This window comes from Acomys minous, assembly GCF_964271855.1.
Source record: "Acomys minous genome assembly, chromosome: 6".
NCBI classification, from domain to species: Eukaryota; Metazoa; Chordata; class Mammalia; order Rodentia; family Muridae; genus Acomys; species Acomys minous.
Window position 1 is genome coordinate 88,750,685 of NC_140487.1, and position 16,145 is coordinate 88,766,829.

A 16,145-nucleotide genomic window follows, 5' to 3' on the forward strand; every position below is an offset into this window, starting at 1 on the left:
CTGCAGCTAGAGTTGGAGCTGCAGGTTGTTTTAAGCTGCCCAATTTGTGTGGTAGGAATTGCTGCTTGGCAAGAGCAGCATACACTCTTAAAAGCTGAGCCATCGCTCCAGCTCTGCTTGTCTTTTTATTATTGACTTGTAAGAGCTTTTTACATGTCCAAGTAAAACTCTCTGACATGTAATTAAGTTTTTTCGAGATAAGTTCTCATTTTTAGCCTTGACTGCCTCCAACTAGTGGCAGTCTTTTTGCCTGATCCTCTTTAGTGTTGATTATAGGCATGAACATTTACACTCCTGGTTTTCTTCCAAGAACTTTATAGTTTTAGCTGTGAAATGTAGAGCATTGGAACTGGAGAGACAGCTTGGTGATTAAGAATATTTGATGCTCTACCGGACAACCTGGATTTAGTGCCTAGCACCTACATCAGGCAGTTCAAACTACCTGTAACTCCACAAGTGTGCGCGTACACATACACACAAACACACACTGGGGGCGGGGGGTAGATCTTAATAGTTGTAGAACTTTAGATGTTGGTTTAGTTAATTCATATCTGGTAGGAGGTAAAGATCGTTCTTGTTGTCCATATACTTTTTTTTTTTTTTGGAGACAGGGTGTTCTGTAGGCTGGCCTCAGACTCACTAATAGCCAAGGCTAAACGTGAATTCCTGATCCTTCTGCCTCCACATCCGAGTGCTGGGATTATGATGTACACCATCACACCAGCCATACAGGCTCTGGGGATGGAGCTCAGGGCTTTGTGCTCCCCAGGAAAGCACTCAGCTAGTCTACACATCCCAAGCCTCAAATGCCATCTGTTGAAAAGACTACTGGTGGTGCTATCTACCCAATAGCCATGTGAGGAGGTTTTTCGTTTGTTTGTTTTAGGTTTTTCAAGACAGCGTTTCTATGCTTAACAGTCCTGGCTGTCCTAGACTAGATTTATAGACCAGCCTGGCCTTGAACTCACAGTGATCTGCCTGCCTCTGCCTCCCAAGTGCTGGGATTAGAGGTGTGCGCCACCACGCCCAGCTGAGGAGTAGATATTTGAAGTAAATATTTTGTTGGTAAAATTTTACTATTGTCTTTTCTTCCCCTGTAAACTCTTTCAATCAAGGCTTAAGTATATTTGGTTCTTATATTAGTTACTCTTCTGTTGTTATGAGAAAACCCCAGGACCAAGGCAACTTATGTAAGAAAGAATTTGTTTGAGCTTATTGTCGCAGAGGTTAGAGGCTGTAATGGCAGGGACAGCGTGGCAGCCAGCAGCAGGCATGGCAGCTGGAGCAGAGAGCAGAGAGCAGACTTAAAGCCACAGTGTTTGCGATCTCAAAGCCTGCCTCCCATGGCACACTTCAACAAAGCCAAACCTCCTACGCCTCCCCAAACAGCAGCTCCGCCTGGGAGCCAGGTGTTCAAAGACAAGGGCCATGGAGGGCATTCTCACCTGAACCACCATGGTTCTCATTTGTCTTTGTATGTGGTGTGTGAGTTCAGCATTTACTTCTTATATTTTAAGTTTTTCCTAAGGTGAATAGCCTAATTTTACTTACTTTGAGGTAGAATTGTCAAAACTATTAATTTATTGTTTAACTTAGCTTTGCTTTTGTTTTAAAAATACCCTTTTCCATGGTTAAAAAAAAATAATAGCACTTTATTTTATTTTTTACTTCTTTTGTCACAGGTGATCCTTTCAAGGATGATCCTTTTGGAAAAATTGGTCAGTATTTTTTTTTTTTAGTTTCTTTTTAACTCTAATTCTGTTCTGCTTAATTATAACCTTATGCATGTTTAGAAATAAGAACGCACAACCTGGGTAGTTCTAGGAGATAAACGTTTTAATTTTAAAACTGCTCTAAAACCAAGCTAAGATACTTTATATGCAGGCATTTATAGAGAGTGGCTAGAACTTTGTGAAATTGCTTATGAAATTTTGGCTGTGAGCCGGGCACAGTGCGCACGCCTGTATCCCAGCACTGGGGAAGCAGAGGCAGGCAGATCTCTTGTGAGTTCAAGGACAGCCTGGTCTACAAAGTGAGTCCAGGACAGCCAAGACTACACAAAGAAACTCTGTCTCAAAAAATTGAAGGAGAAGGAAGGAGAAGAAGAAATTGTGTGTATATGTGTATGTTAGATTAAACTGAAGGCTTTGTGCATGCTAGGCCAGTGTTCTACTGTTGTTTTTTGGGGTTTTTTCAAGACAGAGTTTCTCTGTGTAGTCTTGGCTGTCCTGGACTCACTTTGTAGACCAGGGTGGCCTCGAACTCATAGCGATCTGCCTGCCTCTGCCTCCTGAGTGCTGGCATTAAAGGAGACTGTACTGTTTTTTGCAGAGGACCAGAGTTTGATCCCAACACCACACAGGGTGGCTCACAACTGTCTCTAACTCTAGCTGAGAGGAACCAATACCTCTGATCTCCAAAAGCACTGCACTCATATACACATAATTTAAAATTCTAATATATATTCTAATTTCTCCATATTAGCTAAAAGTTAAATTAATATGAGTTTATACGCTACTACAGACTACAAGGTTATAAAATAATTTTACTATCCTATGATTTTAGATTGGTCATATGAATAGGGGAATTGAAAATTTAATAAATTTGAGATAATCATTTTTCTGAGATTTTTTTTTTCACTAGAATAAAAGAAATCTTGTTTCCTACTTAAATTTGCTTTCCAAATGTGTTTCAGGGTATTAGCCTTGAGCTCAGGGAGAGAGAAATGTATTTTAAAGCTTTTGTTGTTTCTTTTATAAGCATAGGACAAGAGGATTTAGACTGTATCCCTTAAAATAAAATGTTAACTAAAATGTTTAGCAAGTGAAAAGTTCTATTTTTTTGAAAACAGAATAGAATCAGAAATAAAAAGGAATTCAAAGTGACTTTTTTTTTTTTGAAAATTCAAGCAAAATCTATTCAAAAAGGACAATTTTATTGTATTTAAAAGAAAAACACCAGGGCAGGCAAGCTGTGAATCTCAGAAGTTGCTTAGGGGAAGGGGATGGAGAGGAGAAGGAGAAGAGATGCTGTGATTAAGCTGGCACGGAGGTCAGCCACGTGGTCGACAGTAGCCACATTGAGGATGAGAGCTTTAGAGAGAGTCCTAGAACCCAGAGTACAGAAGATGCACACTCAGACTCTGGCCAGTATCAGAGGGGGACAACAAAGAAGTCAACAGAAATGATGGGTGTGGTTTTTTGAGTCTGAATGGTGGGCAGACCCAGCCCAACTGGGCTCATAGTGTCTTAATTAAGGAATGACAGTGCCTGTAGGCAGTAGAGAATTTAGTATAGTAGGTGTTCAGTGCTTCACTTTTTTTCTTTCTTTTAGATCCATTTGGTGGTGATCCTTTCAAAGGTTCAGATCCCTTTGCATCTGATTGCTTCTTTAAGCAGCCTTCTGTTGATCCCTTTTCCACTTCAAGTACAGACCCTTTCAGTGCGTGCAGCAACAGCAGTAATACGTCGGTAAGTGGCAGGATTGAAAACTGTTCAGATGAATAAACAAGTATCCTAAGGAAAGTTCTTAAATGCGTAGCAATGGGACCTTTCTTTTGATTATTTTTAATGGTCTGTATGAAGTTTGTCTGGATCCTACCCATCCAGGTTTTTGTCCAGTGTAATATTTCATACTTTGATCACCCAATGGAGATTAATAGGATGATTTACAGTCACCAAAAATGAAGTCTCTCCTTATCCCATTGGTGTACTGAATATGTGGCTGGAAATCCAAAAGCCAGTGTTAAGTAAAACTTTTTGTTATTTTGTCGAACCCCCTCCCCCAGAACTGGGGACCGAACCCAGGGCCAAGTGCTAAGTAAAACTTAAGTAAGTGTTAAGTAAAACTTTTTATAAATATCTGTTGTATTAATGAAGAAATGAAAATTACTTAAAGAGAAAGAATTAAGGTTTTAAAGTAGAGTCGTTCATGTTATTTATAGTAATAACTGGAATGTTAATCATGAAAAGTATACATTGGAACTGACTGTGAGGCTTTCTTGAGAACGGTCTACAACCTCTGAGTGCAGTGGTAGAGACCGTAATCCCACCAGGTGTGGTAGTGCACATCTTTAATCCCAGCACTCGGGAGGCAGAGGCAGGCGGATCGCTGTGAGTTTGAGGCCTCCTGGTCTACAGATACCCTGTGCTCATGCAAGACAGACAGACAAGCCGGGCGTGGTGGCGCATGCCTGTAATCCCAGCACTCGGGAGGCACAGGCAGGTGGAACTCTGTGAGTTTGAGGCTAGCCTGGTCTACAAAGCAAATTCAGGATAGCCGAGGCTACACAGAGAAACTCTGTCTCCAAAAAATAAAGGGGGGGGGGGGGACAAGACACACATACACACAGTATCCCAAGCACTCACACATATAAAATAAAAATAAATTTTTAAAAGTTATACTCTGGATATTTGAAAATACTCAAAATAGAATAGTATACTGAAATATTTTGCTTGTTTGTGTTTGGAGACTTTTTGAGGCAGCAGTCTCATTCCTGTGAGTAAACGGGACCTGGAGAGGCCCAATTAACTGACAGTCATTTTACACAACTATTTTGTCATTATTACTCTTAGGTTAAGATTACTTCCTTGAAAGAATAATTGTTTCTTTTTGGTATTCTTATATTATTTGCTTACTGTATTCATTAATAAGAGTTACTTGACCTGGTGCAGTGGCACACATCTGTAGTTCCAGCACCTGGGGAGGCAAAAGCAGGTGGATCTCTGAGTTCAAGGCCATCTTGGTCTACAAAGTCAGTCCAGGACACCCAAGGCTATACAGAGAGACCCTGTCTCGAAAAACCAAGAGTTACTTGACCAACAACTGGTATTTCCACTGATGTAAACTTGGAAGAACACCTCTGTGACTGAGTTTGTGTGCTCTCCACAAGGATATCAGATACTCTTTTTTTCTACCACACCTATTTGACAATGTAGACCCATATGCTAGGTTCCTCTGAAATATGTGGCAGTCTGAGTTCTCCCCCTGCCTCACACACTAGCCTCTCGTTCTTGACTGCTCTCAGCCAGACAAACCAAGTCAGCTCCTCCCAACTTAAAAATAACACATCTTTCCTATTCTTCTCACTGGCCGAGATGTTTTTATTTGTCCTTACTTTTATCTATGCTTTTCAGAATGGATACCACTCTTGCTATCGTCTCATAATTTCTCTATTAAAATAAAAGGTTGCTGATGTAATAACCACCACACCTATCGGGTCTTTTCGGTGCCCCTGAGTGATGCTAAGCTCAGTGGCAGAGTGCTTTGTTAGCTTGTGTGGTCTAGGTTCAACCCCAGTTCTGCTAAAAGTGGCCTCTGCAGAAGAGGGAGGCACATGAAGCCTGCTGAGTGTTGGGACCTTCCTGGAGTGTTCACATGAACTTAACTTACTAAATTATATATATGCCTCATAGTTTCTAGAATAAATATTTTGCAGCCGGACATGGTGGCACACACCTTTAATCCTAGCACTCAGGAGGCAGAGGTAGGCAGATCTCTGTGAGTTCCAGGCCAGCCTGGTCTACAAAGCGAGTCCTGGACAGCCAAGGCTACACAGAGAAACCCTGTCTTCAAAAACAACAGCAACAACAAAGAATAAATATTTTGCAATCAAAAATAGTAATTGTTTCCATTCATTGAGACTACATATCAGGAAAGGGAAAACGGTTCCAAATGTTTGTTTTCTAATCCAGAATTTGAAAAGCATTTTTCTTAAGCTTGACAGTGAAGTTCTAGCTATGAAATATTGCCTCCCAGTCATAGATTGTACTGTTTCTTTAGGTAGAAACTTGGAAGCACAATGACCCATTTGCTCCTGGTGGAACAGTTGTTGCCGCAACTAGTGATTCAGGTAAAGACTAAAGACCTTTGTCAGTTTTATTACTGTTAATCATTGACTTTTCTTCAAGATGTTCTTCTCTACATGTTTTTGCCCTGTTGATTATAACTTTTTCACTGATGTATTATTTCCACTTCCAACATACTAATTGTAGAAACAGGTATTTTTGTATACTTTTTACTTTACTTACTCATTATTTCATTTGTCATTCATTCACCTTAAAGGTTTTTCTAGACTATGCGCTGTGTTCAGTGTCATAAAAGCAGTAAGAAGCTTTTGCGCTATACAGTGTAGTGTTGGGCTAGAAAGATGGTTCGTGGGTAAGAGCACTGCTGCTGTGCTCTTACCTGAGTTTGAATCCCTAGCAGTCATATAAAAAGCTAGACATGACTGCACTTGTCTTTAACCTGGGCATTGGGGAGCAGAGAGATAGGTAGGTGGGTCCTGAAGGCTCATTTGCTCACTAGCTGGCTAGCCTGTGCATAGTGATGAGCTTCTGGCTCAGTGAGAGACCTGAAGGCAATAAAGGGAAATATCCAGTGTTCTCTCCTAACCTTATGAATATTCATGTGCTTACACCACACACATATGCCACATAGCATATGACAGAAACCATGCACATGCACACAGGCACACCAGATACCAGAAAGAAAAAATGATTAAAAAAATAGCCCAGTGTGATGGTAACACTTTCATCCTAGTTCTTACGAAGGTGAGGTAGGATTGCTGTAAGTTCATGGCTAGCCTGGGCTGTAGAATATGAACTGAATGGATTCCAGACCAGCACGGACTACAGAAGAACCTGTTCAAAAAAAGAAAAGAAAAAGAAAAAAGAGGTGCCTGAAGAGACAGCTCAGCAGTTAAGAGCTTTTGCTGCTCTTCCAAAGGACCCACACTCAGGTCCAACACCCACATTGTGGCTCACAACAAACTTTTATTTCCAGGTCCAGGAGATCAAATGCTCTTTTCTGGCCTTCATAGACACTAGGTACACACACATAAACATACATGCAAGCAAAGCACTCATATAGAAAATAAATCTTAGGGAAAAGCCCACATTAATATTCTCCAGTATATTTTCTTTTCTTATGAGTGCCTATTTCTCTGAACCCTTGTGTTCCATCCTATGAAGTGTTGATTGGCATTTACTCTTAAAGATCTTGGCCCAAGTGTAAAGATGAGCGGCTTCAAAAGAGTAATGAAAATTATTTTTAATATAAAGAGGCTCTGTTAAAATACAGAGAAAATCTAAACACCAGGAAACCAAGTACCAAAATATTAAATAACTTGATCAAGGTTATACAGTTTATGAAATGGTGGACCAGTGACTAGATTCAATCCTAGGTCTGATGGAATTTTAAACATTTTCAGCTAATTAATTGTTTTATTTCCACTCTTCATTAAAAATAAGGTGAGTAGGCTAGCTACTATTTGGGAGCACAGGAGATAAGAGGAATGTAAATTCAAACATGAATGCCTTAATGTCATGTGCTAGCAGGAGTGCTGTTTTCCTAGGCTGTTGATGTGACAAGTCAAGTAGGTTATGTATAGAGAGATTAGTACAAATGCCCTAACAAATTGGATCTCTTATAGTGAACAAATTGTAATACATGACTGAGTCCTGGGGGATTAGATATTAACTCCAGTCATGAGGCGCTAGAGTGACTAATAAAGCAGACTGGAACAAACAGGTTACCTGAGTGCTGGGTACTGATCACAGGTAGAATTGTGGGCTTTCAAAATCAGTTTTCAAAGTGAGTAAATTTATTTATTACATTTATATTTAATTTATATTAGACAAATAATTGCACTCTTACCACTAAAATATAGTTGTAATGGTAGTAATAAAAGTACATTAAGTGCTTGAGTCTTTTTCAGCACTTGCGTACTCCTGGTGGATAGACACTACAAACTGAAAGAAAACTAGTAAGGAGGAGCCTACTCAGGACCTCTTTCTTTATAGTCTTGTAAGCATTATTTTCCTACTTTAGATGAAATTAGTTCTGATGCCCCTGTGTGTAGTAGTAGTAGTGTAGTAGTAGTAGTTTACTAACCTCAGACTTAGAAAATACGGTGGCTTCCAGGTCCTGATTAAAGCTCAGTGATGTCTGAAGATACAGATGTTTCTTTGCAGGCGCATCTTATTGAGGGGTATCTCTTGAAGACGGTGTGAGGTTGAGCTTAGATCTTACGTTTTTAGAGGGTATACAGGTGAGGGGATCTTAGGATTCTTTGGTAAGCAGCTACTCTTTGGGGAAACTTTTTCTTTACAATTTTTTAAAATTATGTGTCTGTGTGTGGGTATGTGCATACGATTCCCATGGGGGCCAGAAGACAGAATTGAATCCCCTGGAAATGGAGTTACAGACAGCTGTGAGCTGTGGGTGCTGGGAACTGAACATCCTCTACAGGAGCAGTCTGTCCTCTTAGCCACAAGCTGTCTCTCCAGCACAGTCTTTTGGGGAACATTTATTTGTTCCTTTCTTCCTTGTTGGTCAGCTGGTTGTTCTAAGAACTGTTACATCTCTCCGGAGGATCCTTAATATCCCTATTTTTATAATACTGTCAACAAATAACCAGCGCCTCCTACTCACCAGACCTTTGCTCATCCTTGAGGAGGAAGTAGTGAATAAACTTAAGTTCTCGGCATCATAGAGCTTGTATTGGAAGGTGGAAGCAGGTATGGGTCAGGCCCTGATGAGAACTGTAGGGGAGCTGGAGAAGGGATAAAAGTTATATGCCTGCAAGATAGCTTTATTGTTTCTGCCTTTACGGGGAAAATGATAATAGTGTAACGGGGGTTGGGGGGGCGGCGGCGCAGGGAAGAAACTGTTAAAAGTTATATGCAAAAGAACTCACGAGTGGTTTTAGATAATAAGATTATAAATGATTTTACATTATGCTTTTATACATTTTCCCCAACATATTGCCTTTATTCTTGGTGAAGAGGGGGTGCTGGCGAATCCACATTTGCATTGAAAGCTCAGTCTCTGCTCCTGGCCTCTGTGTGCTGCCTGCCAGCTTCCCTCCAGCGCGTGTCTCACATGATCTGAACAGAATCCTTAGGTTCTGGGCAGGCCTGTGCTTCATCTCAACCAACAGCTGAGAGAGTTTTTGTCAAGGTCTTTATTCTCTAATTTGAGAGAGAAAAACATTCTGTCATTCAGCTAGGGTACATTTCCTGAGTATCTTGTGGAAAAACTGTATAACAATTACATATTCCTATCCAAATATTTTTTCAGCTAATATTTTTCTTTCTTTCCTCCTCCTCCTCTTCCTCCTCCTTCTTCTTCTTCGTTAAGACAGGGTTTCCCTGTGTGGCCTTGGCTGTCCTGGACTCACTTTATAGACCAGGCTGGCCTTGAACTCACAGCAATCCACCTGCCTCTGCCTCCCAAGTGCTAGGATTAAAGGCCTGCGCTACCACTGCCCGGCCTCAATTAATATTTTTCAAATTATACTTTACAGTATTTCAGTCCTGACCTAACTCAGCTGCGTTCCTACAAGTATTGTAATATCTTGTAAGGTCTTGAGATAAAAGGCATGACACAGCATGATCAATTCCTTCAGGAAAAGGAGCCCTGGAGCCTTTTCTTTTCCTACCCTTGTGCTGTATTAATGAAAAGCATCTTCTGTAGTTGAAGTTTCAGTGTTTTCTTCATAATCAGAGTTGTGACAAACCTGGGAAGGACTGTTCTCTAGGTGTCTGCCTCTCTTCTTTACCCACTTCAGCCTCACGGCCTTACAGCCTTGGTAGCAAAGAAGACAAAAATAAGGTGCTGTGGGGCTGGACAGACGGCTCAGCTATAAGGAGCACTGATTGCTCTTCAGAGGACCCAGGTTCAGTATCCAGCACCCATTTGGCACTTCACAACCATCTGTAACTGGTTGTGATGCCCTCTTCTGCTTCCATGGGCACCAGGCACAGATATAGCACACGCACACGCACACACACACACACACACACACACACACACACACACACACACACACACACACTGTCTTTAAAAAAACAACAACAAAAATAAGGTACCTTGTCTTTTCAGCATATCCCATTCCCTAGCCCACGCCCTTTCACAGGGTCCTTCTCTTCCTTAATAAATTGTCTTTTCTCCCCTCCCACCCCTCTTTGGAGACAGGGTTTCTCTGTGTAGCCCTGGCTGTCTTAGAACTTGCTCTGTAGACCAGGCTGGCCTTGAACTCATAGAGATTTGCCTACCTCTATCTCCCAAGTGCTGGGATTAAAGTGCACCACCATGCCTGGCCATCTCTTTTTTATTTTTAACCACATGTACTAGGTATAAATCTGTCCTGGAAACTTTAGCAGGCATTTGAAATGAGACTTGAATGGCATGGGAAATGTGTGACTAATGGTCTTTGAAATTTCTTTTTTGTTTGGGGTTTGTTTGGTTTGGTTTGGCTTTTTGGTTTTTCAAGACAAGGTTTCTCTGTGTAGCCTTGGCTGTCCTGAATTCACTTTGTAGACCAGGCCAGCCTCAAACTCACAGAGATCCGCCTGCCTCTGCCTCCCGAGTGCTGGGATTATAGATGTATGCCACCGTGCCCGCCCCCCTTAAACTTCTTGAAATCATTATTAGAGATAATTTGACCACGCACAGTGTCACATGACTGTGATCCTGGCGTTTAAAAGGCTGACAGACAGAAGAGTCATACGCCATCCTGGGCTGTACTTCCCCTGAAACAAACAACAATAAAGTGCAGCTTGTCGGAGCTGTCTTGTTCCATATGTGTTCCAGAACTTTACACCTTACCTTCAAGTAGCACCTGGTTACAATCTTGAGTCATTTACTAAGCTAATGTATACTAAGGAATATTCCATACGGGATTTTCCGTGTGTGCACAGTCTGTACAATGCCAGTTGTAAATTCAGGAATTATTTTTCTGAATGCTACCAAACCAAAAGAAAAAAAAGACATGAAATATAGTGTCTTACACTGATTTTCTTTACTCCTTTTAGCCACAGACCCTTTTGCTTCTGTTTTTGGAAATGAATCATTTGGAGATGGATTTGCTGACTTCAGCACATTGTCAAAGGTAATCTGCACAGTATAGGAACGAACAGTACATCATATTCCATCAAATGAACAGCCCCCAACAGTTACAATTCCCTCACAAACATGGGTTTGATTGCAGTCAGTCCATAGCAGGTGTTGACTTCACATGGAAGTTACAGATCAGCCAAAAAGTATTCACATTTCCAAACATGAGGAGACAGTGGTGGTACAGGTGTTACATTAGTGTCTGAAAGGTCTGCTCAGGGTTATAATTAGAGTTGTCTGTCTGTTTAAATGTTTCGTTTCCAGTTGAATTACATTTTTCCCTGTGTGCTGTTTGGGTCAGTATCCATAACATTGGTTCCGTTCACTGTATACTGACTGTTTGACTTTATCTTTTGAAGTTATTAGAGTCTGCACCAAGATAAAAATGCATAAACTCAGCCCTGAGTGTCCACTACCTATTGTCCAGCTTAGTGTAGCATAGGTTTAGGCTAAGATAAAAAGATTAGAAAGGATTTGTTTTGTTTTGTTTTCAAGACAGGGTTTCTCTGTGTACCCTTGGCTGTCCTGGATTCCTGTTTTAGACCAGGCTGGCCTTGAACTCACAGCCATCTGCCTGCCTCTGCCTCCTTGAATGCTGGAGCTAAAGGTGTGCACCACTATGCCTGGGTGATATGAGAGGATTTGAAGATATGCCAAATTGTCTGCCTCTAAGGAACATTTGACAGTGTCCAGAGACATGTGCGGTCGAGGTTGCTGCTCATATCTAATGAATACATCCTCTAGTACATTGCAGAGTCACCACCCCCACCCCCAAATGCAGTTATTCTATCCCCAAAAGTTAATAGTGCAGCTGTTGAAAACGCTGGCCTAGCTGGGTGGTGGTAGCCCACACCTTTAATCCTCAGCAATTGGGAGGCTGAGACAGGTGGATCTTTGTGAGTTCAAGGCCAGCCAGGCCTACACGGAGAAGCCCTGACTGAAAAGAAAAAAGAAAAGAAAAGGAAGGAAGGAAAGAAAAAGAAAGGAAGAAACAGAAAAAAAAAAAGAAAGAAAAACACTGACCTAAATAAATCATACTCCGATTTTTCTTACAGAATAGCCAATCTTTCATTTTCCCCCTATATTTGAAATTCAGGGTTTTTAGACCCACATTAAGACTTAAAATTCCAGGCTAGAGAGATGGTTCAGAGGTTAAGAGCACTGACTGTTCTTCCAAAGGTCTTGAGTTCAATTCCCAGCAACCATGTTGTGGCTCACAACCGTCTATACTGAGATCTGGTGCCCTCTACTAGTGCACAGACACACAGATGAGCAGAATACTGTATAAATAATAAACAAATAAATAAAAAGACTTAAAATTCCACGGGCGCTTTTAACCCCAGCACTCAGGAGGCAGAAGAAGGTTGACTTCTGGGAGTTCAGGGCCAGCCTGGTATACAGAGTGAGTCCAGGACAGCCAGGGCTACATAAAGAAACCATGGGGGTTGGGGGGGGGGGCAGGGAATCAATTTTTAAAAAAAGACTCAGGAGGTTTTGTATTGCCTAATGCTTACTTAATAGTCTTCAGTCTAAAATTGGCTTGTTTTTTATGTATGTTGCTGTTGATAAGTAACTAATGTAATACCTACAGATCAGTTTTTAATCCTATTTGTTCTTGAATATAAAGGGTAAAATGTCACTTCTCTAGGAATTAAAATAAAACTGCATGGTACTTAAATACATCTTCTGAATACTTTATGACTGCATGTGTATCATACTATATAAAAATTTCTTTTTAAACAAAGGTCAACAATGAAGATCCTTTTAATCCTTCCACATCAAGTTCTGTCAGCAGTGTGGTCACTCCAAAAACTGCGTTAGAGGAACCGTCCACCAGGAGTGAGGATGTACCTCCAGCACTGCCGCCCAAGACTGGAACCCCAACCAGACCCTGCCCGCCACCCCCTGGTATGCAGTTGGGGCTTTTTCCTAGATACCTTCCTTTATGCCTTTGTTCTCTCTAGAAAGTGTTGTGTGGGCCTTTCTCCATCGTTAGGAATCACAGAAAGGGCTGGAAGCAAGAGCCAGGCAAGCTTAGCAAAAGCTGCTGTCCCCTTGGCTAGGCATGTGCCCCTTACTTCCCCCAATTTAGAAAAAGAATGGGTAAAATCGCTTTGTTTCTGTTTCGTTTTGTTTTTTGGAAACCCATTGACTATAATTTGATAGCAGTTTTCTGAACTCTGTTTATTTATTTATTTATTTATTTTCTTGAGAGAAAACTAATTTGAATTCTCCCTAAGTCCTTTGTTTGTTTGTTTTTATTTAGAAAAAAAACAAGGAAGGGTAAAAGAACTGCTTGCCCTTTGAAATTCCTTTACTTTGTAACAGACAGTTGTGTTGTTTTGCTTGAGACAGGATCTAAGTATCCTTGGTTGGTCTATAACTTACTATGTAGACCAGGCTGGCCTTAAACGCAAAACTCTTGAAGCCTCTGCCTGCTGAGTGCTGGGTTTAAAGAAGATGTGTACATCATACCTGGCTTTAAGAATCTGATTTTACGCCAGGCATGGTGGTGCACATCTTTAATCCTAGCACTCAGGGAGGCAGAGGCAGGCGGATCACTGTGAGTTCTAGGTCATCCTGGTCTACAAAGTGAGTCCAGGACAGCCAAGGCTACTTAGAGAGACCTTGTCTTGAACCCCTCCCCCCCCCCAAAAAAAAGAATCTGATTTTAAAATTCTTTGTAGACTAGGAGCAAATTGTTGTAGTGTTCGTTTTGTTTGGTCTGTGTTGTATTTAGCACTGTACCAAGGAAAGGTTTGTTTTGAAGCACAGTGAAGTGGCTGTGAGGGCATTTCTTCTGAGTATGGGTTGTGCTGCCAAGCTGCTCCATGAGCAGACACAGACTGTTGTTGAGCACACGGAGGAGTTTTTAACCCTCCGTCATTCCTGGGTAACATTTCAGCCCCAGTGCTAGGTAACCACTTTTTATTTTTGTTAGATAATCATTCCTACCTTTTCATAATAACCCGCCAATGGTATTTGCTAACAGATAGCACATATAGTTGCCAGTATATAAATAGCTATTCAAAACATAGCTAAATAAGTTAAGTGATTTTTATCTTTTAAGGAACGGTCACCTATTTTATATATATGGTTAGAATTAAGTTGGTCAGAGTCTATATATTTTTAAAGTAATATTTTGTTCATTTACACTTATTTTCATTTGCACTTTTATACCCATGTGAGTATAGTTTTAGAATCCAAATGCTCTAATTTAGTGCCATAAGTAAAGCTGAAAACAAGTCTAGTGAGATGGTTTAATAGGGTACAGGTGCTTGCTGCATGAGCCTGGTGACCTGTGTTCAATTCCCAGAATCACGTAAAGGTTCAGAGGCAGAACTGACTCCATGAAATTGCTCTAATAACACATGTACTGTGGCACACATGTTCACACACACATCATATACAATAATAATAATAATAAAGCTGACATACACAATAACAAAACATATACAATTACAATAAAGCTGAAAAAATTCAAGTGTACATCATTGTAGAAAGAGCAAAGGGAAACAATGGTTTGTTGAAAAGATCACTAATTAGGGGCCTTAACTTCATATTTAAGTCAGCCCCAGCCTCACCCCCCAGTTTTGGGAATTGAATTAATGCATGAATGCTAGGCAAGCACTCTACCACTGAGTTACGTCCCAGCCCTTTTGTGCTGGTTTGTTTGTTTGTAGGATTTTGAATCGTGCCCTGCAGCTCAGCCTGGCCTCACCCACCTTCCCACCCCCACTCCCCAAATGCTAGCATTGACCCCACATTTGGTTTTGTTTTCCTTTGTTTGGGGTTTTGTTTTTATGGATTTGTGTGTGTGTGTGTGTGTGTGTGTGTGTGTGTGTGTGTGTGTGTGTTTGTGTGTGTGTGTTGCTGAAGATCAATCCTAGGGTATAAACTACAACTGGAGCCATTGCTCTATGGTCTTAAGTGTGTAATTTGCCATGTCTAAGCCTCAGTGTCTTAGTTGTTGTCTGGTAGCTGTAACTCAGATTTTGCATGCCTTCACAGGACTTTCTGAAGTCATGTGTATTATGAGATGAAAGCATCTCTTGTAAACAACACTTATGAAAAGAATCAATTATTACTACCAGCATACTGTACTATAAGAAAAGCATATCTGAAGAATCTTATGCTTCACCTCTTTTCTTCAGGATGTGTTACCACTTTAAGTAAAACTTGAAAATTTAAGAACTTATCTGGACATGGTGGCCCACACCTTTTGTCCCAGCATTCAGGAAGCAGAGACAGGTGGATTTCTGAGTTTGAGGCCAGCCTGGTCTACAGAACAAGTTTCAGGACAGCCAGGGATACACAGAGAAACCCTGTCTCAAAAAACAAAATAAATGAATGAATAAGATGAATAAATAAATAAATAAAATAACTTGCTTTAAAGTGGTATTGAAACAATGGGTGGTGAGTTATCAGGACAGCAGACTGCAATTTAGTCAAAGATTAGTTTCAGCAGCCACACATATAGGCTGTGGACTTACAAGTGTTGATCATTCTCAGCTTGAAGTTTTATAGATGGAAAAAAATAAGTGAGGTTTTGTCGAGTTGATCTTACACTGCTAGGCATTATGTGTGTATAAATATACCAGAGAAAAGACAGAAGAAATTTGCCAAATTTCAGTCTCTTATCATTACTGCCACTGGTGTCGGCTTGAGGGCTAACCAGAGGGCATTGCTGTGTTTGTTCTTGACCATTTCCTCTTGCTTGTCGTTCAGTATCTTCCTTAGGAGCATGCTTCTTTAAGTGGAGAAAGACTTAGTTTGGGACAAAATCATGATTCTTAGCCCATTTCCTCTCTTTTTGCTTTTGGCCCTTGTCCATTTAGCTGCACCTGGAGTGTATTTGAGAGGGACGTGTGGAGGCTTAGAGGACAGCTGGGGTGGCCGTTTAAAGCCACACTTGAGAATGTGCCTTGGGCTCTTACTCTGTACACACCTGCAGTTCCTTCAATGCTTGCTGGGGACATGTTCTTGTGTGTTTGTGTTTGCTGTATCTACTGGTTAATTGTAATGATTTTGATCCAGGGAAAAGACCCATCAACAAATTGGATTCTTCTGATCCCTTTAAACTGAATGATCCATTTCAGCCTTTCCCAGGCAACGATAGTCCCAAAGAAAAAGATCCTGATATGGTTTGTGATCCATTCACTTCTTCTACTGCCACTGCCAATAAAGAGGCTGACCCAAGCAGCTTTGCTAACTTCAGTGCTGTAAGTACTGTGAATGGGCTGTTT

General features: G+C 40.9%; 1 protein-coding gene across 2 annotated transcripts in view; it reads left to right on the forward strand.

Annotated features, from left to right (window-relative positions):
* Window positions 1-16,145, forward strand: part of EPS15 (epidermal growth factor receptor pathway substrate 15) — a 105,679-nt gene that overhangs the window by 84,504 nt on the left and 5,030 nt on the right. Inside the window, exons 19-24 of one of the 2 annotated variants that reach the window (XM_084787048.1) lie at window positions 1,683-1,718; window positions 3,334-3,470; window positions 5,782-5,851; window positions 10,818-10,894; window positions 12,645-12,807; window positions 15,937-16,121. In XM_084787048.1, the coding sequence (XP_084643174.1) occupies window positions 1,683-1,718; window positions 3,334-3,470; window positions 5,782-5,851; window positions 10,818-10,894; window positions 12,645-12,807; window positions 15,937-16,121 (668 nt within the window). The remainder of the gene's footprint in view (window positions 1-1,682; window positions 1,719-3,333; window positions 3,471-5,781; window positions 5,852-10,817; window positions 10,895-12,644; window positions 12,808-15,936; window positions 16,122-16,145) is intronic. The other variant, XM_084787049.1, reaches the window with a different exon arrangement.